The 25,834-nt window shown below is 49.0% G+C and overlaps 1 protein-coding gene and 1 long non-coding RNA gene across 2 annotated transcripts; one reads left to right on the top strand and one right to left on the bottom strand.

Annotated features, from left to right (window-relative positions):
- Nucleotides 1–11,920: 11,920 nt before the first annotated feature.
- LOC121754513 lies at nt 11,921–16,238 on the top strand. The gene is made up of 3 exons (XM_042149855.1): nt 11,921–13,789; nt 13,868–14,199; nt 16,235–16,238. Exons 1-3 carry the CDS (start codon nt 11,921–11,923, stop codon nt 16,236–16,238), a joined length of 2,205 nt encoding a protein of 734 aa, XP_042005789.1.
- Nucleotides 16,239–16,552: 314 nt separating this feature from the next.
- LOC121753731 lies at nt 16,553–18,247 on the bottom strand. Its single transcript, XR_006040484.1, has 2 exons — nt 16,963–18,247; nt 16,553–16,869 (listed from the first exon to the last, which is right to left on the bottom strand). It is a non-coding gene; the product is annotated as an uncharacterized LOC121753731 (long non-coding RNA).
- Between the last annotated feature and the right edge of the window lie 7,587 nt (nt 18,248–25,834).

A 25,834-nucleotide genomic window follows, 5' to 3' on the forward strand; every position in this document is an offset into this window, starting at 1 on the left:
CCGGCCATGCCGGACGACCCGACGAGCGAGCCACTCCCTCTTGAGGGAGAGCAAACCCCCTCGGACCAACAAATGAAGTTTTGCTCGAAGGAGTCAAACTCCCCGAAGGAGCCGTCTAAGAAAATGACGTTGAAGGCTGCTAAAGCAAAGATCAAGGCTCGAAAGAGCACTCCGGCCCCGACTACTAAAGGGGATGGTCGGAAGAGGTACGTACTCTCCCCACTTCCCGAGGACAAGCAACTAAGGAAGAGAATCGACTTTGGGGAGGAAGATTGCGCCCCGGTTGTGAGCCCCTTTTTTTTTTTTTTTTTTTTTTTTTTTTTTTTTTTTAATCAGACACCTCTACGGTGGAGGGTTCGTGGGTCCCTCATCCCTATATTTCCACAAGAGATAATTACAAGGCGTGGCCACACCCAAAAGTGGTGTGCCGTAACAAAATCAAGAGTAGTATGCGGTCCGATCCCACAAGGTTCGGACCTCATCATACTCCTTTCCAAAAAACAATTAACCACAAAGCTAGTCACTATTGTCTCCCGTCGTCTCATGATCAACTTTGATGCCCGTCCCCGTCTAGGTTTCGGATGTGCGACACTCCCATCTCGTCCAATCTAACCAAGTCCAATAGTTCTCTCGGTGCTGAGTTGTAGTGCATTCGTAGGCCACTGTCTTGGACTAGCCCCATTTTCGCAAGGAAGTCCGCCGCTTTGTTCCCCTCCCTGTGTATGAAGGTGGCTCGGAATTTGAGTTGGCGTTTGAGAATGGTTAGTTGCGCCACCGCTTGCCGAGCGAGTGCCGGCCCCCATCCCGTCCCATTGACCAATTTGATTGCTTGCTCTGCATCTGACTCAATCCAGATTGGTAGGCCGTATTCCTTGGCTATATTTAGCCCGTGAATCATGGCCAACAGCTCCGCTTCTAACGCCGAGTGGGCTTCAAGGGGTGTGCTGACGGCGACGAGCATCTTACCCGAGTGGTCTCGAATAATCCCGCCAGCCCCTGTACTGCCGTTCGCTTCATTATAGGAGCCATCCGTGTTGAGCTTTATCCACGGCTGATCCGGGGGGTTCCATTTGATTGCCATGGCTAGGGGTAGCGCCCTGATTGCCGCCGCTTGTTGAGGAATATTGATTCCAAGTTTAACTCCCTTCCAATGTTTCGGCTTCAAGCTTCCATTAGACATAGCATTTCGAATGAACATGTGGACCTGCCATACCACGTTTTGTGGTTTAAACTGTGTGCCTTGGTGGCGGCTCCTGTTTCTCTCCGACCATATAAACCAAAGGATGAGGTATGGAGTGGCTCGGCTAAGATGTTTCTTGTTCGGCTGTTGGCACCTTCGCGCCCACACTTCGATTCTCGTAGGGATTGTGTCATTGATATGGATGCGTGGGAACGGGCCTGTGAACCAGCCGTCGAACTCACTCCATACTCTGTGAGCTCCATATCCCTGGATGAAGAGGTGTTGGAGTGACTCAGTGTTCGGTCTGTGGGGGCAGCATTGGCACTTAGAAGCTAGCTCAATCTCCCGCCACTGAAGTTTCGTGTCAACCGGCACCCGATTGGAGAGAAGCCTCCAGATAAAGATGGCTATTGAGTTGGTGAGGCCTACCTTCCAAACGTCCCCCAAACCATGGATGATCGGGTTTCGTCCTCGAAGTGTGTCCCATGTCGAAGCCACCGTGAATTCCCCATGCTTAGAGAGGTTCCACCTCGGGATATCCTGTTCGTCATGGAGGATCGGTGTATTAATGATGCCATCGATAACATGCTGAGGGAGGCCGGCCTGATTGTGAAGGAGTTGAAGCTTGGGCACATCCCAACCACCATTTGTAATGAACTCCGAGACCCGGGTGGTTGGTCTTCCCCTATCATCAAGGCTAAGTTCCCTCAGAGGGCTATTGCCAAGCCAAATGTCATCCCAGAAGTAGATGTCCCCTTGTCCCACTAGCCATCTCATGTGCGGTTGCGCGAGGGGCCATGCTCTTGAGAGCCTTCTCCACGTAGGGCTACTCCTGCTCGGCAATCTCAAGGTGAGCGGTGTGGAGTTGGAGCAATATTTTGCCATCATGTATCTTGCCCAAAGGGAGTTTTGCTCCCGAAATCGCCACCAAAGTTTGATATTGAAAGCGTGGAGGACCTCCATAGTTTTTCGGATCCCAAGGCCTCCTTCATCAGTGGGCCGGCACATTTGTTCCCATCCAATCCAATGGGTCCGCTTCTTTTCATTCGTAGACCCCCAAAAGAATCGGGCCATTTGTTGATCAAGTTGCTTGAGGGTACCGGCCGTGGGCTCGACGGCTTGAAAGATGTGCAAGGGGATCGCTTCAAGAGTGCTCTTAATCAACGTAAGCCTTCCTCCAAAGGATAGGTGACGGTGTGCCCATCCTGAGATCCTTCTTGCAATCTTTTCCCGTAGAAAGAGGAACATGTCCGTGCGCTTGACACCACGGTAGATAGGGACACCGAGATAGAGAAAAGGAAAGGCCCCTCTAGAGAAGCCTCCTTCCGCCTGGATCGAGTTTGCCCAATGTTCATGGGCCTCGGCAATATAGAAATTACTCTTGGCGAGGCTGACTTGTTGGCCGGAGACTCTTTCATATTTTTCGAGACAGGCTCTTAGCCGGCGCATAGGATTTGCCGCCGCTTGAGTGAAGATGATAATGTCGTCCGCATAGGCTAGATGGCTGATCTCCATGCATCTCCGGGAGGCTTTGAACGTCATGTCCTTTTGGCCGAGGATGAGCTTATCTAATGCTCGGGACAGGTAGTCCGCCGCGATTACGAACAGAGCAGGGGAGATCGGGTCTCCTTGCCGAAGTCCTCGAGTTGATCTAAAGAAGCCCGAGGGTGCCCCGTTAACAAGGACCGAGAACCAGCAACACCCAATACACCTCTCCATAAGTGAAATCCATGAATCCGGGAAACCCATACGGCGTAAAACTTTGAAGAGGAATGGCCATTGGACCCTATCATAGGCTTTAGCCATGTCAATCTTTACTGCCACATTAGGCGCTGGGGAGCATCTAGCAAGCTCATGGAACATCTCTTGAGCCAGAAGTGCGTTGTCGTTAAGGAGCCGACCTTTGACAAATCCACTTTGGTTTGGGGAGATGACCTGTGGGAGGAAAGGAGAGAGTCGAGAGGTGAGTACCTTGGTAATGATCTTGTTTAAAACATTGCAGAGACTGATGGGTCGGTAGTCGGTCCATGATTCCGGCGAAGCCTTCTTTGGGATAAGGACTATGCTTGTGGCCGTGATGCTCCTTGGCAGGAAGGCCCCTCTGAAGAACTGTCTGATTGCGTCCACTACCTCCGGCCCCACAATAGGCCAGCAGGCTTGATAGAAGGTGGCCGAGAAGCCGTCGGGTCCGGGTGCACTATCTCCGGAAATGCAAAAGGTGGCACTCCTGACCTCGTCCGCACTTGGAGCATCTGCGATGTCAGCGAACTGCTCGGCTGAGTGGACCTGCTGGATTAGGTCGAGGTCTGGATCTTCAAGTGTCGGATTGTTGGGGGCAAGGAGTTGTTGGAAGAACTCCACTGCGGACTTTTTAATCTCGGCTTCCTCGGTGAGCTCCTGCCCATTGACACGTATTGAATGGATGCGGAGACGAACCCTCTTTTGTTTCACCCAGCTTTGGTAGAACCGGGTATTTTTGTCTCCCTCGGCAAGCCACCTCAGAGCTGCCTTCTGTCGCCAAAAATCTTCTTCCATTTTCAGCAAAAGGATGTACTCGGCAATGTGTTTGTTGATCGCTGTCCTGTGATCCGGGGTCGGCCTTGCTTCGAAACAAGATTGGGCCAAAGCAATTTCTTCCTCCTTTTCTTTTAGATTAGCATGAATGTTTCCAAAAACCTCTTTGTTCCACTCCTTAAGGGCCTTTTTAACTCTGGCCTGCTTGATTTGAATGTTTAGGATTCCACCCGCCCCCGTGGGCTCCTCCCATGCTTTTTGCACTACGGCCATGAATCCTTCATGTCGGATCCACATGTTCTGGAACCTGAAAGCCTTGGCTCCAGCGGATGTGTTCATCTTCGTGCACCTGACAAGAATTGGTCCATGGTCCGAGGCAATCCGGGGGAGGTTCGTAACCCGAGTAGCCTCGAAGGTCTTAGTCCAATCCTCGCTGACAAGCACTCTATCCAACCTTTCAAAAAGGCCATTCTTGGCCCAAGTGAATGCCGCTCCATCAAAACCAGGGTCAAGCAGCCTACAATCTTCCGTTGCCTCCGCAAAATCTACCATCTCGGCTTGCCGGTTGGTATCACTTCCAACTCTGTCTTGATGAGATAGCATGGTGTTGAAATCGCCACCGATGATCCAAGGTGTTCCCTCAAGAGGCCCGGCAATCTCTCTCATCTTGTCCCATAGGTGATGTCTTTCAGCCCTTGTACATTTGGCGTACACGGCTGAGATGGCCACCGGCCTAGCAAGGCGGTGGGATTTGAGGTACCCGTGGAGAATTTGTTCCGAGTCAACCTCAATATCAAAAGTGGACCCCTCTTCCGCAAACATCCAAATCTTCTCGTTCATGTTCGAACCAATGAAGGACAGCCCCAAGGCCTTAGAGAAACGGTCCGGGTCCGGTTGTGTGAGCGGTTCCATTATTGCAAGAAATAAAACATTATGACAACCAATTAGTCTTTTCAGAACGTTTTGAGTGGGCGCATTCGCGATCCCCCTCACGTTCCAAAACATGAGATTGTACGACATTATTAACAAGAAGGGTGCGTACCCAAAGAGGTTGAAGGCCCTCCTTGATAGTCAGTACGGTGTTGCTCTTTGTTCGGAGCGACCTCCTCGGCGTCCTCGGCCGAACTGTTGCCTCCTAACTTCTCGGCCCCCACATGCAATTCCATAAGGTCTTCGTCCGCATCCCCACAATTCTCAACATCAAATTCTCCGTTCTCCATGAGAGTATAATATTGGTTAGTGCTCATGTGGTTCTTTGCCGAGAAGAACCCACGCCCCCTTGTCAAAGCATGGCGCGCGCCTCCTCTCGGATTCCCTCGCCGAACTGGTGAGACCAAGCTCCTCGCAATGGGGGAGCCCCACTCCACGTCCATGTTCCCACGTGGTGTTGGTGGTTCGGTGGTGGGATGCAATGGATTCCCCCGGTTCGGTGGGGACTTCCCAATCTCGATCCCGGCAATAAGCCCGGCATTCTGAGTTCCGGAGCTCGGTCCGCTCCCCAAAGTAGAGTCACCCTTGGAGTTCGGTCCCTCCCAGGAAGTATCACCGGAGTCCTCCCCATTTGTTTTGTTATTGTTTGGTCGATCACCGGCCTTGCCTTGCTTCTTCCCCTGATGTTTCCATTCGTTGGAGCTGGAGGCATTCTTCCCCATATCTTGCTTCCCCTTCTCGGTCTGTCTCTCGGGTTGTGGCTGTTTTGGCGGGCCGTTGTGGTAGTTTCTCTTTGGCGGCCGTTCCTTCTTGCCCGTCGCATAGCACACCTCACTTGCATGGCCGACATGTTTGCATTCTCGGCAATATGATGGTATCTTGTCCCATCGGACTCGCTGCACCGTTTCTCGCCCACCAAGATCGAGGATTATCTCTTCGGTAGGTGGTTTTGTGATGTCTATCTCGACGCAGATTCGGGCAAATGAAAGCCGAGTCTTGTTTGCCGTGGCTCGATCAATTTGTATTGGATTGCCGAGAAGCTTGCCGATGGCGAATAAGGCGGATTGGTCGAAAAGATGAATGGGGAGGCCAATTAGGTTGCACCAGATTGCCGCAATGGGGGACTCGCAGTAAGCATCAAAGTCCGGGGACCATTTGAAGACCCTCATCGGGTGTCGGTCAATGAGCCAAACGGGCGTACCCCTTGGGCCTCCAAGGATTCGGGCATAGTCCGCCAAGTCCTCGCATTGAATGAGAATATGTTTAGCATTAATGTACTTCCAACTAAATCCACACCGAAGTTTAATATTGTCTAGGGTCTTTTGGATTTGCAGTCCCGTAGGGATAGAGTGAGAAAACTTACCCACAATGGCGTGTCCCATGCTCTCAGCAAGCTTTTGAGTTTCCGCTCCGGAGAAGTAAATGGCCGGGATGCCGTCGGACACTGAAGCAAATCCAATGTTCTGGAGCTTATCCGGTTCAAAGGCTTGGGGGCCGGTAGGGTCAGTCGAGCCTTTGAGCATGTCCGCCATCGTTTTCGGCCGACCGGGGTGGCTTGCGGCGCCTTCACCCCGGCCTTGTAGAGTGTTACTCGCCGAGCCCGACGGGGTACCCCTAAGCAAGTCCGCCATCGATTTCGGCCACGGCGAGGGCCCCAGTGTAGCTTCTACCCCCCCAAGTTGATTAACTACATTCAGCCCTTGTGTTGCGGCATCCGTCGCGGACTTAGGTGTGTTTCCATTTCTCTTCGGATTGTTGAGTTCGGCTTCTCCATTCTCGGTGTGGATCTTCTCGGCACCTACGTTGCCGTTGTGTGCCCTTCTCGGCTTTTCCATTCTCGGCTTTTCGGCTTTTTCTTTCTCGGTGTGGATCTTCTCGGCTTTTTCCTTCTCGGTGAGGGTCTGTTCGGCATCATCCATAGGCGTATCGTTGGGTGTTGGTGTGTCTCTTGTCACTGCAACCGTCTCGGCACTAGGCGTGGCCTTGTTCATCGTCTCGATAAAAGGCTTTTCTCGGTAGACGTTAGGGTTCGACTTCGGTCGCGGCTGGCCGAACTCCGCACTGTAATGTTCCGAACTAGCCTCAAACGTAGCTCGGAGCTTGCTAGTTCGTCCTCGTTCGAGAGGGGGAAAGTCCTCAAGAGAGGGTCCATTTCCATCCCGAGGTGTGTGTGTGACACTTTGCATGCATCCCGAAGGGTTTAGGGGGAGCTCCAGTGGTTTGTGACCGGCCGTAATGAGAGGTTGCGCAACCAATGTGTCTAGCATCTCCGCCGAGTCCAAGGCGGCTAAGTGGATGATTTCGGCCTTTGTTGGTTGCGTTGGGGCCTCCACGACAATCGTCTCACGTGAGCTCTTGGGACGGAAAGGAGTTAGCCCACTTTCGGAAGGAGGTTTTGGTCTCCAAGCCAATTCGGGAAAGTTGGGTTGCTGCAAAAAGGAGCTAGATTTTTGTTGTTTTGGGGGCTCAACGGATGCATTGGGGCCAGCATCACGTGGTGTTCCGAAGTGGCAAGGCGCCAAGGAACTTTCGGAAAGTGATTTTGTTGTTGTGCCCATTTCGGGCAAGTTGACTAGCGCGTCCACCCAGGCCTTTTGACCCATGCTAGAGCCATCTCTCTCCGAGCAGCCATCATGTGGGGGGTTGTGCTCTCCTCCGTCACCGGTCCCCGCGTTTGCGCCGGCCGCAAGGTCATCGGCCGGAGCGTTGTCAACAGTTCTGGCGCCGGCAAGTTCTTCATTAATCTTAGCTTCATCTTCACCGTTGAGATTAGGGGAGGGCTCCATCGACGTCGGGAAGATGGGGCCTTTGCATTTTGGGCTTCCGACCGGCGAGCTCCCTTCGGCCCCGAAATCAATCTTCTTCCTAAGTTGCTTGTCCTCCGGCATCGGTGAGGGTACGAACCTTTTCCGACCAGTGCCTTTGATGGGAGGGGCTGGTGTACTTTTCCGTGCCTTCACCTTCATTTTCAAAGTTTTCCTCGCCACTTTCCTGCAGGGAAAAATTATGGAGGGAGACTCCTCCGACGTGAAATTCATTGGCTGGTCCGAGAGAGGGTCCTCGGCCGGCCGGAGGACCATTAGCTGGTCCGAGATGGTGCGCGGTTCTTCTGACTCCGGGGGGGGATCCGGCAGGCGCTCCGGCATGATCGAGAGAATGAGTCGAGTCACCAGCCGCTCCGGAGCTTTGTTCGTGCCTTAGCCAAGGGAGTGGGTTGGTTGGTGAGAATCCGAGGTCGGGAGGATGGTGGGTGGCTGGTGGAGCGGGGGCGTGAGGGGGACCGTCGACAGTGGTGAGCCGAGCGAGAATGGGGTGGGCGGCGATGTGGGAACTCAAAACGTGGTGGGGGATTCTAGAGAGAAGGGAGAGCGTCTCTCTCTAACTTACAATTCATTCTACGGTGACATTTGGGAGGTGGCCCTGTTCTTCGAGACGCCGAAGACAAGGCGACAACTCTGCAGACCCGCCGAGGAGTCGACAACGGCAGCAGCAAGATGGCTGCTCGTCCTTGACGGCTGGCGGCGGCGGTGGCTTCGCATCCTAACGCCGACGTCGTCGCAAGGGACTCAGCGAAACGTGAAAGGGAAGAGGGGGATCTTGGCGTAAACTGGGGAGCGAGGGGCGACGCCTGTGAGCGGCGGCGTGCTCTGGTGACATCCGACCAGGTCGAAAGCGGAAGAGAGAAGAGTAGGGTTCCTTTCTTTTGGAATTGGGATTTTGGGGGAAAAGGGGAATGGCCGATGGAGAAGAAGAGTAAGGATCTGGGCCATTTTACAATCTGGGCTAGGTGGGTATTTCGAATTGGACCATAGCCAATTTATTTAAACTTGGGCTCCTTGTGTAAAAAAAAAAAGAGGAAGAAGAGAAAAGAATTTTTAAACGGGCCACTACTAGTTAAAACAGGTCGGGCCTGATATCTTTTTCTTCGGGCCGCAGAGGTTAAATATTATTGGGCCACTGCTCATAACAGAATTTAATCTATGGAATTTAATTTCCTAAGCAACGGAAGAAAAGAAATATTAAACCGTGTGGGATAGCTTTGCGATAAATGAATTAAGCTAACTTTAATAGTCACAGAAAGTATTTTAAAAATACTTAAGAAAAATGCGGAAAATGTTAATGCCCGTTTCAGAAAATTAAATCGCCGATTTAATTAAAGATTTAAGATTTCTAATTTTTTTTGAAGGCAGAAATTAAAATAAAAGAGCACGCTTAGGCATGCATTCATGCAAGATTTGAATAATTACTTAAAGCCTAATTTAAGTACTTTATTTTTTTTGAAAAGGGGCGTCGTCGCCCGACGAGTAAATCTCAAGTCAGACAGTACCCGTTTGAAAGAGTTAAGCAAACGAGGTGGGCTTTTCTATCCTACATTATGTGTGGGCTTCTTTCCTTTTTATTTACAGAACTCTATGAGAATCAGTGTGAACTTTTGAATAAATTGTCATGCCATGTTTTATTTTGTGATTGCCATTCATGGTTAAGACGAATTCGGGTCCCAGTAGGTCAGTAAATCCTACTCGGACTAGTGTACACATAGGGACCGTGAGCTAGCGCAAGGTTGGCCGGTTCGTGGGTCGTGAGCTAGCGCCAGGTTGGCCGACCCAGTGATCGTGGAATGTGGCCACATTCCCGATTCACACAGCTTGACATGGTATATCATCAGAAAGTTAAAAGACTGCAGTCTATTTCAGAAAGAAATAACAGATTTTAGTGACCGGGACTTGTTTTCAGAAAAAAACCCCGCGTTCACTCAGCTTGGCAGACAATTAAAAGAAAAACAGTTTTCGGCATAAGCCACTGAGTATATCAAGTACTCAGCCCTGCATATTGTTTTCCTTAATGTGCAGGTTGATCGATCGAGGCAGAGGAGGTGTTGGGACTGAAGATGAAATGAAAGAAGGGTAGCTAGTATAGTATGTCTCCATACATGTTATACTTGTCTTGGAACTCTTCCGCTGCATAAACCTAGCTTTGTCTCAGTAAAGACAATGTCCCCCTTTTCACTCTGATGTAATAATTTGCTTTTTGATGACTTTTAGACAGTATTTCCTTAATTTCCGTAATTATGAGGATGTGTTGAGACAGTTTAGAATTTTTAGTCGCGAAATAGCTGCGCTTTCTTTGACTAGGAAGTTGCGGTCGTGACAGAGTGGTATCAGAGCACTTTTCTTTCGCTCTGACCCAAGAACCTTCTTTCTAAGCCTCAGTCCAGAACAGTAGCACTAGGCTAGAAAGTGAACAGAATGATCAGTACAAGATCCCAACACCTCAGCTCGACACGATCAACTGCACCAGAAACAGGGGTCGATGCCCGCTCGTCCAGAAAAGAGAATTCTGAAGAAAGAAAATTTTTTTTTTTTTTCTTCTCATTTTGAGAAAGAAAATATTTTTCCATTTTGAGAAAGAAAATGAAATTTTCTAAGTTTTTCCAGAAAAAGAAAATAATTTTCACAGCCCTCATGGGAACGAAAATGTTTATTTGAAATGCTTGCAGATGCAACGTGATAGCTGATACTTTGCATGAGATATGCTTACTGTATCTGTGTTTTATGAGCTTGACATGAATGTATAGATGTCATGGGGACTATGTATGTGAACCTAGAGTGCTTTAGAGAAGTACCTTAGGTGAGACATGCAGAATCAAGTATTAGCAGAATGAGAGCTTGTTACCGCCTTCCACGGCGACGAGACCAACTGAACTCATCAGTTAGGGAGAACCCCTAATTCCACAGAATTTCAAAAAAAATCAATCAACAACGGACCAGAAAGTATCGTTGCAATATCAATAGACAGCAAAGAAAGGAAGTCCATTCCTTTGAGCATACAGATAGTACATATATAGATATATGTGTATACCAGCCGGTTATGAGACATAGCCACAGACAAACCTAGTACGACCTCTTCGAGAGACAACGACTCAGTTCATACCATCTTTTACAGCTTTTCGCATACTTGTATATGCATACTTTCAGTTACGAGCCGTTTTGAGGGCTTTTCTTCTTTTATGTAGAGATGGCACGACAGCGTTTTACCCACCGACGCCCACTCCGGACAGGTGCTGATCCAGATGCGGTGGTACGTTACTACAGGACGTACCGGCGTTGCCACGGGGACACTCTCGCCGAATTCGTCGCCCATTATGGTAAGCTATGGGAGGAGGCGAATTGGCATGGGGTGAAACCCTACGAGGGCATCGTGAGACTGGTGGAGTTGTTCCCACCGGAGTGGCAGGGGTGGATGGCAACCACAGCCCAGTTGTACACTTCTTCGCGGCCTCCGACCTATGAGCCGATAGGAGACATGCCGGGCTTCTTGAGTGCAGTCTCGGCAGGGTGTTTCCACTTTGGGAACGGGCCCCCGCCAGACATGCAGGCCCCGGGTAGTGAGCGGTTCCGTAGCCTGCCACCTTTGGCCCTGATGCGGGCGGCAGACGGAGTGTTCGAGAAGGGACAGTCGTCCCGAGCTCCCGGCCGTCGCAGAGGTAGGGCAGAGATGGGAGATGTGTCGGGGTCCAGCGACGAGGTTGAGCAGTTAGAGAGCGGTGTCGGGGGTGGAGAGAGTGAGGAGGACCCAGAGGAGGAGGATCCAGAGGAGGAGGATCCCGAGGAGGAGGATCCCGAGGAGGACATAGTAGGGGACGATGATGATGACGAGGAGCCGCAGATTGGCAGTCTCACGGACCAGATAGTGGGGGTCAACCCTCCACAGCCCCTCGAGCCACCACCAGAGATTTCTCCACCACCCATGGAGCCATTTCCCGAGGAGTTGGAGCAGCCCCTCCACCCAATAGATGAGGCGTTCTACAAGGGGCTATACTACTACGCCAAGCATGTGGACAAGGATTTCGTCTCCGACCTCGACGTACCAGTGGCGCCTTACATGGCCCCAGAGATCCCGCAGCCGGTCGTCGCCTCCGAGGGCGAGGAGGAGGTATGGTCACCTATAGAGATGCCCCTCCCTGGGACGAGCCACGACGACCCGATGTGGATCGACAGTGACTTGGAGTAGGGGTCGGTCAGACGGGTCATAGCCGTGCTAGCGTAGTAGATTAGTTTCCTTTCTTTTGTAGAACTTCGATGATGTCATGTGTAAAAGATATTAAGACCTCGCGAGAGGCAATTTTCCACTCTATGATGAATGCATATGACGCTGCACAAATTATGGCTCCTATTGATTTATTTTAAGTACATGCTTGAAAGAAAATGCATAAGATATGAAATGAATCCTAAAGAGATACACACCTTGTTATTGAAGAAAGTGAATATCTAGTACTAACATCACTTTATAAACAGAATGCCTCCCAGAAGACAGGCAGGTAGACCAAGAAGGTACGCGCAAGTACCAGGGAATGTACCCCGGAGAAATCAAGCTGGGGAGGCAGGTGCACAACCGCCACCTCCTCCACCACCGCCTCCTGCTGTGCCGGAGAGGCGAGTGGAAGAAACATTTCTCAAACAGAATCCACCTGTCTTCAACGGTTTGGGGAATCCTGCTGCAGCCGAGACCTGGGTGCGTGCGATCGAGCGCATCTTTGATTTTCTTCGGTGCACCGACAGAGAGCGACTCTCATGTGTGAAGTTTCAGCTGGTTGAGTCCGCCGACTTCTGGTGGGAAGCTAGGCGAAAGGTTATGACTCGCGAACAGTTGGAGCACCTGACCTGGGAGGAGTTTAAGAATGAGCTGTACGGCAAGTACGTCCCCAAGAGCTACCGCAAGGCCAAAGAGGTGGAGTTTTACAGTTTGAAACAGGGAAAGATGACAGTGACCGAGTACGATAGGTTATTCTGTGACATGTCACGCTATGCGCCTGAACTAGTAGACACGGACGAGAAAATGGCCGAAAAGTTTTGTACTGGCCTGAGATCGGAAATAAGAATGGCTCTGGCCAGTCATGGAGGTCTGTCTTATGTCGAGTCATTGGGCCGGGCCCTGGACATTGAGGCAGCTATGCCCAAAGAGAGGCCGACGACACATGTCACCACTGCTCCACCGCCGCCACAGCAGCGGTTCCCTCGAGAAAAGAGGAATTGGGAAGGAGACCGAGTCCCGACTGATGCTAAGAAACCACAGTTTGCCCCTAAGCCACAGCAGAACCGTTGGTACCAAACTGCCCCGACTCCAGCTGCGGAGCGCGGAGCCCAGGCACCTCTATGTGCGAGATGCTCGAAGAGACATGACGGCGAGTGTAAGGCCGGGACTGGTGGATGTTTCCACTGCGGGCAGAAGGGACATTTTGCCAGAAACTGCCCGAGCAAGGCGACTGGAATGGGAGGACAGCGTCCGCAACTGCGGGCACTCCAGGTTGAACCAAGGAGAGAGAAGGCGATGCCCCCTGCACCACGTCCTCAGCGACAGCTACGCCCGAGACTTCCCCCACAGGCAAGAGCCTTCGCACTGCAGCAGAAGCAGGCCAGGGCCGGGGAAGGGAAACGGGAGCAAGGCAATTTGGAAGGTATGGGAACTCTCCTCAACGTACCAATCGCCCTTTTGTTTGATACCGGTGCATCACACTCCTTTATATCAACATCTTGTGTGGATACTTTGAACTTGCCTACGGACGTGATGGAACATAGTATGAGGGTGTCCTCACCCGTAGGAGGCCTGATAGATATCACACGAACGTGCTCAAACATAAAATTTTCCATGGGAAACCTGAACCTAGTAGCTCATAACTTACATGTGATGTTGATGTGGAGCGTCGACATTATACTAGGAATGGATTGGTTAGCCGAGAACTACGCCACAATCCGTTGTAAGGAGAGACAGATAGCGCTACAATACCCTGGGACAGAACCCGTAATGTTTCATGGGATCTCCATGAGGAAAAGAAAATCGATTATTTCTGCCCTACAAGCAACAACCATGATGAGGAAAGGATGCCCTGCGTACCTCGTCTTTTTGAACGAAGAAGAGAAAAAGGACAAGAAAATTGAGGACGTGGCAATAGTACGAGAATATCCTGATGTATTCCCAGAAAAGCTACCAGGCTTGCCACCAAACAGGCAATTGGAGTTCAGCATCGATCTGGAACCAGGATCAGCTCCAATATCAAAGGCGCCTTACAGAATGGCACCAAGGGAGTTAGAGGAACTCAAAATGCAATTACAGGAACTACTAGACCTGGGCTTCATTCGACCCAGTGTGTCGCCGTGGGGCGCACCAGTACTTTTTGTAAAGAAGAAAGATGGCACCTTAAGGATGTGTATCGACTATCGAGAGCTGAACAAAATAACCCTCAAGAACAAGTATCCTTTACCGAGAATCGACGACCTCTTCGATCAGCTGCAAGGAGCTGGAGTGTTCTCGAAGATGGATTTGAGATCGGGTTATCACCAGTTGAGAGTTCGACAAGACGATATACCAAAGACTGCGTTCCGCACCAGATATGGCCATTATGAATTTACGGTAATGCCTTTTGGGCTTACCAATGCTCCAGCTGTGTTCATGGACCTAATGAACCGCGTGTTCCACCCGTACCTGGACAAGTTCGTTCTGGTCTTCATAGATGATGTGCTCATCTATTCGAAGAACAAAAAGGAACACGAGGAACATTTGAGAGCCACCTTGGAAACGTTAAGAGCCGAGAAACTCTATGCTAAGTTCAGCAAGTGTGAGTTCTGGCTCAATGAAGTGAATTTCCTTGGACACATAGTGACAGCAGAAGGGATCCGAGTAGACCCCGCTAAAGTTGAAGCCGTGCAGCGTTGGCAGTCACCAGCAACGCCCAATGAAATTCGAAGTTTCCTAGGACTGGCAGGATACTACCGAAGATTCATTGAGGGGTTTTCTAAAATAGCAAGGCCGATGACTCAACAACTCAAGAAAGGAGTTAAAGTCAACTGGACCCCAGAATGTGAAGCAAGTTTCCAATTGCTTAAGGAAAAGTTGACCACAGCGCCGGTGCTAGCCGTACCAGAGGCGGGAGTCGACTATGTGGTGTATACAGATGCATCGAAGGTCGGACTCGGGTGCGTGCTGATGCAGAGGGGTAAGGTGATAGCATATGCGTCACGCCAATTGAGGCCGCACGAGTTGAACTATCCGACGCACGATCTGGAATTAGCAGCAGTGGTCCATGCGCTGAAGATTTGGAGACATCACCTCTACGGAGTTCGGTGTGAGATCTTCACAGATCATAAGAGTCTCAAATACTTTTTCGAACAGAAGAATCTGAATATGAGACAGCGCAGATGGCTGGAACTAGTCAAAGACTACGACTGTGGTATAAACTACCACCCAGGCAAAGCCAATGTAGTAGCAGATGCTTTGAGCAGAAAGACAGCGCCTCAAGCAGCTGTTTTCCTCACACAAGAGAAAGAGCTTATCCGGGAAATCGCCAAGATGCGGCTGGAAATAGTAAGAGCCCCGGAGACAGTGGACAGCAGAATATCCACCTTGGTCATAGAACCAGATTTAAGAGCCAGAATTGTGGAAGCCCAGAGAGACGATGACGCTCTAGAAAAGATCCGTCTCAGAGTAAGGACGGGAAAAGGTGAATACTACCACGAAGAGGCGGATAATGCTCTCACTTTCAAAGGGAGATTATGCGTACCCAATAAGGAGACACTCAGAAATGAGATCATGAGTGAAGCTCATGAGACACCCTATACTGCCCATCCTGGAAGTACGAAGATGTATCAGGACTTGAAGAAGCAATTTTGGTGGGATGGCATGAAGAGAAGCATAGCGTCATTTGTGGAAAAATGCCTGGCTTGTCAGCAAGTGAAAGCTTTGCATCAACGACCCTATGGAAAGTTGCAGCCTCTCGAGATTCCAGAATGGAAATGGGAGCATATAGCAATGGATTTTGTGACAGGATTGCCAAAATCACAACGGGGAAACACGGCCATCTGGGTTGTAATCGATCGCCTCACCAAAAGCGCTCATTTCATACCAATTTGTATCACATACGGTTCAGACAAGTTGGCACAGATCTACGTGCGAGAGATCGTACGTTTACATGGTGTCCCAGTAACGATCACCTCAGATCGAGATTCAAAATTTACTTCTAGATTTTGGATAAGCCTACAGCGAGAGTTAGGCACTCAGCTGAATTTCAGCACAGCGTTCCATCCACAGACGGACGGACAGTCCGAAAGGACGATCCAGACATTGGAAGATATGTTAAGAGCTGTAGTGCTCGACCGTGGAGTGAGCTGGGAGTCAGTACTTCCACTTATAGAGTTCGCCTACAATAACAGTTACCAGGCAACTATTGACATGGCTCCATACGAGGCATTATATGGGAAAAAGTGCAGATCACCACTTTACTGGGATGAAGTTGGTGAGAGAAGGATTCTCGGACCGGACTCGGTAGAGGAAATGATAGAAATTGTCCGACAAATCCGAGGGAGAATCAAGGAAGCTCAAGATAGACAGAAATCCTATGCAGATGCTCGCAGAACGGATTTACAGTTTAAAGCAGGAGACAAGGTCTTTCTGAAAGTATCCCCATCAAAAGGGATAACCAGATTTGGCGTCAAGGGCAAGCTGAAACCGCGTTTTATCGGACCTTACGAGATCCTAGAAACAGTCGGCCCTGTGGCGTACAGATTAGCGCTTCCGCCAAGTTTCGGGAATGTTCATAATGTGTTCCATGTATCACAGTTGAGGAAGTACGTGTTTGACCCCAAACACATAGTGCACCAAGAAGAGGTGGTGTTAGAACCAGATTTGAGCTATGAAGAAAAGCCAGAAGCAATTCTGGACAGAAAAGTTAAAGCACTGCGAAGTAAAAATATTGTGACAGTGAAAGTCCTTTGGAAGCACCACGACCGCGAGGAGGCGACGTGGGAGCTCGAGGACCAGATGAAAGAGAAATACCCACAGCTTTTTGCCTAACCGAGACAAAATTTCGGGACGAAATTTTTGTTAAGGGGGGTAGAATGTAATAGCCGAGACTTAGATTTCTCGGGAGTTATGAAATAAAACGCTAGAACTTTTTTTATCGAATGAAAAGAGTATTGTTATTTCTTGAGAAAGGGTACAAATTACAAATTACAGAATCTCAAACTAGAACTACAATCTTTAACGATGAAATTAAAGGAAAAACGAACTACACACCAACAACTCTAGATACTACATGGTTGTTAAGGCAGACAAAAGGAGTTCATATCGAGCTACAACAATCAAGAGTCCCTAGTGAACTTCATCGGCCTTCAGCGCGAGCCGTCTCGACCCAGAATCGGAGAGGCCGATGGGCTGGGGCATTGGAAACGAGCCCTGTGTAGCCAGCCTTTTTCCTGCCAGGAACAACAAGAATGAACAATAAGCAAATGTTGTAGCAAGATAAGGCATTTGATAGGCAAAACAAACAAGAAAAGGGGCAACACTACTTTAAGGTTTGGAGACCAACAACTTGCTAAAAAGGGTAAGACCGCAGGCTGCCAAGTGCAGCAAAGCACAGAGAATCACAGCACTTTCACTCCAATCCTAACCACTTGTACCCCAGCTAGTACCTGCGAAAAGGTTACACAAAGTTCAGTGAGTAGGCAGTCACAAACAAGAGCCAAAACACCCTGCAAATTGATAACATAAGAGGCTACAATGCCAATAAATGCACGAGTACATCCCTGCGAGTTGCAGAGGGAACAACCACTGCCATGACACAACAGAATCAGTTACAAAAGAGGCCAAGAGAACAGGGTAAGCTCTGCAGAGCTGCAAAAGAACAGCCTTTGTGCAGCTTTCAGTTACAAGCTGGGCATAAATAAGCCAACTCCCCTCGGTTCTACCCTTCTTTCCCATAACAAAATACTCACTAAACTGAGCAACAAGGGGAGGAGTGGGGGAGATCAAGGCTAGCAGAAGGGGAAGGCATAGCATTGTGAGGAGAAGGTAACCTCACTCAGTCCCAACTCGTTTTGATTTCCATATCATCATATAGAAAATCGAAGCATGCTAGAATGACCTTTTAGGACAGCATGATTTAACACACCCCTGCCATCTAGTTCAGGAATAACATAGGATAAGCATCCAACAACAAAAATGCTCAATCAAGTATGTCGTAGCCTGAAGGGCTGCCCAGATTAGTAACTCGAGCTCCCACATTTAAGTGCAGTAAACACCATTTAAACACTACGCATCATCACTCCCAACTGTCGCGTAGCCACTGTCATTTAGAAATCAACGAAATAAGCTATGAACTAGAAGGAAAACTTAGCTTATTAGTCGAGGCTGCCGGACGAGAGCAAGTGTCGGCTGAATCCCGAAAGCCGCTAGACAGTTGCGAGCGTGTCGGCGAAGAGAGTTCGGGCTGAGCAACACCGCAGGAGGTGGCCCTGTTCTTCGAGACGCCGAAGACAAGGCGACAACTCTGCAGACCCGCCGAGGAGTCGACAACGGCAGCAGCAAGATGGCTGCTCGTCCTTGACGGCTGGCGGCGGCGGTGGCTTCGCATCCTAACGCCGACGTCGTCGCAAGGGACTCAGCGAAACGTGAAAGGGAAGAGGGGGATCTTGGCGTAAACTGGGGAGCGAGGGGCGACGCCTGTGAGCGGCGGCGTGCTCTGGTGACATCCGACCAGGTCGAAAGCGGAAGAGAGAAGAGTAGGGTTCCTTTCTTTTGGAATTGGGATTTTGGGGGAAAAGGGGAATGGCCGATGGAGAAGAAGAGTAAGGATCTGGGCCATTTTACAATCTGGGCTAGGTGGGTATTTCGAATTGGACCATAGCCAATTTATTTAAACTTGGGCTCCTTGTGTAAAAAAAAAAAGAGGAAGAAGAGAAAAGAATTTTTAAACGGGCCACTACTAGTTAAAACAGGTCGGGCCTGATATCTTTTTCTTCGGGCCGCAGAGGTTAAATATTATTGGGCCACTGCTCATAACAGAATTTAATCTATGGAATTTAATTTCCTAAGCAACGGAAGAAAAGAAATATTAAACCGTGTGGGATAGCTTTGCGATAAATGAATTAAGCTAACTTTAATAGTCACAGAAAGTATTTTAAAAATACTTAAGAAAAATGCGGAAAATGTTAATGCCCGTTTCAGAAAATTAAATCGCCGATTTAATTAAAGATTTAAGATTTCTAATTTTTTTTGAAGGCAGAAATTAAAATAAAAGAGCACGCTTAGGCATGCATTCATGCAAGATTTGAATAATTACTTAAAGCCTAATTTAAGTACTTTATTTTTTTTGAAAAGGGGCGTCGTCGCCCGACGAGTAAATCTCAAGTCAGACAGTACCCGTTTGAAAGAGTTAAGCAAACGAGGTGGGCTTTTCTATCCTACATTATGTGTGGGCTTCTTTCCTTTTTATTTACAGAACTCTATGAGAATGAGTGTGAACTTTTGAATAAATTGTCATGCCATGTTTTATTTTGTGATTGCCATTCATGGTTAAGACGAATTCGGGTCCCAGTAGGTCAGTAAATCCTACTCGGACTAGTGTACACATAGGGACCGTGAGCTAGCGCAAGGTTAGCCGGTTCGTGGGTCGTGAGCTAGCGCCAGGTTGGCCGACCCAGTGATCGTGGAATGTGGCCACATTCCCGATTCACACAGCTTGACATGGTATATCATCAGAAAGTTAAAAGACTGCAGTCTATTTCAGAAAGAAATAACAGATTTTAGTGACCGGGACTTGTTTTCAGAAAAAAACCCCGCGTTCACTCAGCTTGGCAGACAATTAAAAGAAAAACAGTTTTCGGCATAAGCCACTGAGTATATCAAGTACTCAGCCCTGCATATTGTTTTCCTTAATGTGCAGGTTGATCGATCGAGGCAGAGGAGGTGTTGGGACTGAAGATGAAATGAAAGAAGGGTAGCTAGTATAGTATGTCTCCATACATGTTATACTTGTCTTGGAACTCTTCCGCTGCATAAACCTAGCTTTGTCTCAGTAAAGACAATGTCCCCCTTTTCACTCTGATGTAATAATTTGCTTTTTGATGACTTTTAGACAGTATTTCCTTAATTTCCGTAATTATGAGGATGTGTTGAGACAGTTTAGAATTTTTAGTCGCGAAATAGCTGCGCTTTCTTTGACTAGGAAGTTGCGGTCGTGACACATCTAGCCTATGCCGACGACATCATCATATTTACCCAAGCGGCCGCGCCATCTATTAGGCACCTAAGATCATGCCTTGAAGATTATGCGGAGGTTTCGGGCCAACAAATCAACCTCGCCAAGAGTAATTTCTATATAGCCGAGATACATGAAGACTGGGCAGTATCAATTCATTCGGAAGGAAGCTTCACTCAAGGTACCTTGGTAAAGCCGGAGGGGGAGGAATTGTCCGTGACTTCGCGGGAAAGATGTTAGTCGCCTTCGCTACACCACTCCAAGCACATTCGTCCCTTGAGGCCGAGCTCAAGGGTATTCACCACGGCCTAATCTTGGCAAAGGAGTTCAACCGTCCAATATGGCTCGAGGTGAATTGCTAACAAGCGCTCAACCTTCTAAATGGTGTAAGTTGGGGGCCGCCTCAAGTTAGACACGATGTAGCTCGACTAATCGTCCTCAAACGCTAAATAAACTTACGCGCATCCTTTATCCATCGGGAAGGTAACAAGGTGGCTGATTTCCTCGCAAAAATGGGCGCCGAAAAAACAGATTACCAACGCATGACCGCTAGCTCAGCCCCTCGGCTAGTGAGGGCCATGGTACGCATGGAGGAGATGGGAATGCCTAATATCCGAATCCGTGGAGAAGACCCGACCTAGCTTGATGTTTTGTTTGTTTTTGCTTTTGGATGGAGTAGGATGAGGTCCGCACCGTGTTGGCACGGACCGCCTTCTACTCTAGTTGTATCTTCTGTTGGAACACCACTTTGGGGTGTGGCCATGAATTGTAATTTTTCTTGATGCAATATAGGGATGAGGGACCCACGAACCCTCCACCGTGACGGTGTTTGAATAATTAAAAAAAAAGGTACCTCCCTTTCCTATACCTGGGCGTGCCCATATATCGAGGTGTTAAACGCACCGACATGTTCATGTTCCTTCTGGAGAAAGTGGCATCTCTCGTTCGGGGGAAGGCTTACGCTCATTAAGAGTACCTTGGAAGCGGTATCTCTACATATTTTTCAAGCCATCGAACCAACAGCCGGTGCTCTCAAACAGACTGATCAACAGCTGGCTAGGTTCTTCTGGGGATCCTCAAACGAAAGGAAGAAGACACATTGGCTCGGGTGGGATTAAATCTGTCTGCCTACCGCCGAGGGAGGCCTTGGCATCCGTAAGTCAAAGGAGGTCCCCCCGAGCCTTCAATGTCAAATTATGGTGGTGGTTTAGAGAACAAAACTCTCTTTGGGCGGCCTATATGATGGCAAGTACTGTAGCACGGCCTCACCACTCGTGGCTAGGGCTTCGGGAAGAAGTAGCCCAACTTGGAAATGGCTCATGAAAGTTCGGGCACAAGCTCAGCCGACGTGGCTAGGGCTTCGGGAAGAAGTAGCCCAACTTGGAAATGGCTCATGAAAGTTCGGGCACAAGTGCAGCCGCATATTCGGTGGGTGGTGGGCCATGGCAGGATCTACTTTTGGGACGACATATGGCTTGACAATTGTACCCTAAGGGATCTAGCGCTTGATGATAGACGATGCGCGAAGGAAATGGTTGGAGACTACATACGGGGTGGAAAATGGGATGAATCCAAACTCCAACTCCTCCATGTCCAAGCCGGTCTCTCGCAACAAGTAATCCAGCAAATTCTCGGCACCCCAAATGTATAAGGAGAACCGGACATCCCAAGATAGAATATATCTTGGCTTGGGAACTTCTCCTTTTTTTATTATTTTTTTATCAAAAGCACCACGAGGGTGGAGGGTTAAGGCGGACCCACACCTGTGCATTAAAAAAGGGCAATTGAAACAATGACCATAAACACCGAGCCGTCCAAAAGCGACGACTCGTCACAACCAATTAGAGTACAACGAGGGCCTCTCTAACAACTAGAGTGGTCATCTATATACTCTTAGGGCACCTATTACAATTACTATGATGCAGCCTGTGCATCAACAAAATCCTGAGTCAATCCCCTAACTAAGTCCCGCGATAGGAATACCTCCACAAAGGACGCATCCTCCTGGGTCAAGGTCCTCAATGAATCCTTCCATCTCCCGCTCGGGGGGCCCACATTCTACACTCATTGAGCCAGTGCCTGGCTCGTTCACGCCTGGTTTATCAATCTCAAATGTCACCGTAGCAACATTCTCCTTCAAATGCCCTGTATCAATGTGTTGCGCTTTGAGGTGCACGTCGCCCTCATGAACCTTGCCTTTCCTCTTTCTCGTCACCAATTGGAATCTATCATCATCCACACTTGGATGACACCTGATAGCCAGTCTTGTCTTCGACGATTCTTCAACCGTTGATCCCTCCATGTTCCTCATTTGGTCGGTTCCTTCTTTGGCCTTGATCGAATGCCCATTACATGATGTAGTCCCTGCCCATGTGTCCACCTTTGGGCGCCACTCTTGGCGGGTGATCCTGGAGACATGGCTCGAGTAAAATGCCTTGGTCGGTACTCGGCGATCTCTACCTCCACCCCGGTCCTTCCTTCCCGAAGCATGGCAATCTTCTCTCACGTGCCCAACATGTTTACAATTTGCACAAAACAAGGGGATACGGTCCCATGCCACTCTGTACCTTGAGTCCTTACCTTGAATATTGAGGTTGATTTCTTCCGGCGGGGGATCGAGATGTCAATCTCTACACATATCCTAGCAAAGGAGAGACGGCTTCGATTGATTGTGGCATGATCAGCTTGCCTAAGAGGTTACCGATTGCCATGATAGCCGATTCCTCAAAGAGATGCGCCGGTATGCCCACAATGTTGCACCAAACGGCTACAATCGGTGACTCGAGGAACGTATCGAAGTCCGGCGCCCACTTGAGTACCCTCATCGGGTGACCCTCAACATACCAAATCGGGCTCCCATTAGGTCCATTTAACACCTTAACATAATCGGCCATCTCTTGGAATTGGATTAAAACATGCTTCGCATTCAAGGGTTTCCAACTAAAAGAGCCAACTAGCCCCAAACCTCCTAGGCTCTTTTGTATTTGGTAAGTAGTTGGGAGCGAATGAGAGAATTTTCCAACGACGGCCAGCCCTAGTTTCTCCGAGAGGTAATCCGTTTCTAAGTCGGAAAAGGAGAGGGATGGTGTACCTTCAAAACAGCCGGCTATCCCCAAGGCTTTGATCTTGGTGGCGTCCAAAGAGACTGGCTCGGCCTTGTGGAAACATTGCGTGGCTGGTGCTCCTTCCGCGGACCCCACCCCCACACGAGAGAGGGATTCTTTCGCCGCCTTCCAAGCTCCCGCCGGCGGCGCCACCAGCTTTTCCGGCGAGGATTCCGGCGGGGAAGCATCGGGGGGCCGACCCCCTTGACATTCACCATTGACTAGAGGGAGGGGGAGAGGGTGTGTATCACATGGGGCTGAATTTGAATTCAAAATGTCATTTAACATTTCCTTCCCCATGCAAAGTAGCTTTTGGCCTTTCCTTTTTTTGTGAATCACATGCAGCCACATCCAAGCATGCCACCCCATCTCCCTTAGGATTCACGTGAGGATTTGTACCATCTTTGACCAAATGGTTGGCCAACTCCATCCCCATGTGTGATTCACCATTATTCCGGCCAGCCGGCGCCGGAGAAGTTCCGGCCACCTCCTCGCAATCGGGTCCGGCCATGTCGCACGTCAGGGCATTCCCTTGTTTCGCCATTTGAGCTAGAGAGCTCAACATCTCCTCAACGAGGGAGTGCTCGGTTTTCGGCGACCCCTTCTCCTCACCATGGAGCTCGGCGAGAAGATTATCCGCCATTTCAAATACCATCTTCTTCTTGGCCCTACTCACCCCCGAACCTGATTCAAGGCCGTCACATTTGAGAGCTCGGTGTGCTTTCTCCGGGTAAGGCGTGCCCACCCTCTTTGATTTTGGCCGTGCAATCAATGGGAAGGTCCACTCCGGCGAGTATATGGGGTGCCTCGTTTGTGACAAGGTCGTGCCCTCCCCCTCCGGTCGCTCACCTCCGGATTTCACCATGCTATCGGGAGCCACCACATGTCACCACAGTCCGGGGCCTGGATGACATATGGAAGTCTGGCCTCACCAAATCAATCTCCATTTTTGTTTGGAGGCTGCTTTCTAATCGTATCCCGGTCGACACAAAGCATCAATGGAGGAAGATCGAGATGGCATCTAAATGCCAATGTTGCCCATACAGGCCAATGCATTGAGTCTCTCCAACACCTTTTCATTCAAGGCTCCGGGGCAGCCAGAGTGTGCAGAGAATTTGAAGGCCAGTTTGAAGGACCCTCGCCCGCAATCCGAATCAATGACACTATACCGGAACGCCTGGAGGTCTGGTCGCGAAGAACCCGGCAAGATAACAAGAAGCACCTTAGCCATGCCATGCCTTACCTTATCATGTGGTTTCTTTGGGCCGAGCGAAATCGGAGCCGGCACCAAATGACCCAATTCAAGGCGTACAACGTGGTTTGGTAGGTACAAACTTATATCCGAAACAACATGACTAATAGGAGCATAAAGCAAAAACATTGGAAGGGAATGAAAATCAACTTGAACATACCGGTCGAAGCCAAGACAAGGGCGCCAAGGCCAATTGTCGTGTTGATCAAATGGCACCCCCCGGACGGGGTATGGATAAAGGTCAATACGGATGGCGCGTTTATGCACACCCTTGGTTAGGCCGGAGGGGGAGGAATTGTCTATGACTTCGTGGGGAAGATGCTAGCCGCCTTCGCTACACCACTCCAAGCACACTCGGCCCTCGAGGCCGAACTCAAGGCTATCCACCACGGCCTAGTCTTGGCACAAGAGTTCAACCGACCAATATGGCTCGAGGCGGATTCCGAACAAGCGCTCAACCTCCTTAATGGAGCAAGTTGGTGGCCTCCTCAAGTTAGACACGAAGTAGCTCATTTAATAGTTCTCAAACGCCAAATTACCTTACGTGCGTCCTTTATTCATCGAAAAGGTAACAAGGTGGCTGATTCTCTCGCAAAAATGGGTGCCGAAAAAACAAATTACCACCGCATGACCGCTAGTACAGCCCTTCGGCTTGTGAGGGCCATGGTTCGCATGGAGGAGATGGGAATTCCTAATATTCGAATCCGTGGTGAAGACCTTACCTAGCTTAGATGTGTTGTTTGTTTTTGTTTTTGGAAGGAGTAGGACGAGGTTCGCACCGTGTTAGCACGGCGGCTTACTACTCTAATTGTATTTTTGATTGGAACACCACTTTGGGGTGTGACCATGAATTGTAACCTTTTATTGATGCAATATAGGGATGAGGGACCCACAAACACTCCACCGTGACGGTGTTTGATTAAAAAAAATTATCCACTGAGTGCATCAAGTACTTAGCCCTACATTTCTTTTTAAAAATGTGCAGGTTGAGCGTGACGGGTGCGGTGGGTGTTGAGCAAGACCGTTGAAGAAATTTAAGTGTCTAGAATGTGTCATGTCTTCACACGTGGCATATTCCTTCTCTCAAATGCTTCCGCTGAGTAGTTGTCCTTCTTTTGAGTTCTTGTGTTGTTGAGATAATATTCATTTTTGAGTTGTTGATTGTTGAGATACTCTGATTTTATTCGAGCTATTCCCATTTGTTTCGAGCTATGGTTAAGTTGTGTTGTTTTCCCCTTTCTTCCCCGCTTCCTTAACCCTCCCTCCCAGTCGCGATCAATCGCGTTTTCTATCCTTAGAAAATGCGGGCGTGACAGTAATGGTTTGCTTGTTGACCAAGTAAACCCAAATTTAAATCGTTATGCTTTAAATGAACTTCCACGATACTCTATTGACAAAAATAATCTTGTCTTCGGTGCCATTTCATTACAGACATCACACATTGTATGTGTGTGGGCAATTTCGATTCAAAACGTTTGTTTGTTGACCAAGTAAACACATATATAAGAGTTATACTTCAAATATGTTTTTAAAATTTGACAATAACTTTGATGTTATATCGGCCTAAAGGCAGACCCCCAACCCGTAAATAAGATCGAAATGTAATGTTCCAAAAACATGATCTTAGCCCAAAAGTGACTAAGATCTAAACAAGAACATAAAGATGCAAAGTAGAGGTCCCACAAGTCGGGATCCTCCATTCTATCAAGTGGAAAAAAGAGGACTAAATACACTAAATGGAGAAACGAAAAAGACCAAAACCAACCACCAGAAGAGCTAGATCAACCCACATCTCTACATCGGAAACGGAAGTTAGGATATCTCAG

This window comes from Salvia splendens, chromosome 11 (assembly GCF_004379255.2).
Source record: "Salvia splendens isolate huo1 chromosome 11, SspV2, whole genome shotgun sequence".
Classification (NCBI taxonomy): domain Eukaryota; kingdom Viridiplantae; phylum Streptophyta; class Magnoliopsida; order Lamiales; family Lamiaceae; genus Salvia; species Salvia splendens.

What these genes read in the sequence shown, in the direction of transcription:
- LOC121754513 (XM_042149855.1), top strand. Translation starts at nt 11,921, where the DNA reads ATGCCTCCCAGAAGACAGGCAGGTAGACCAAGAAGGTACGCGCAAGTA. An exon ending in TGTCGCCGTGGGGCGCACCA is followed by an intron (nt 13,790 to 13,867) that starts GTACTTTTTGTA and finishes ATAACCCTCAAG; the next exon opens with AACAAGTATCCTTTACCGAG.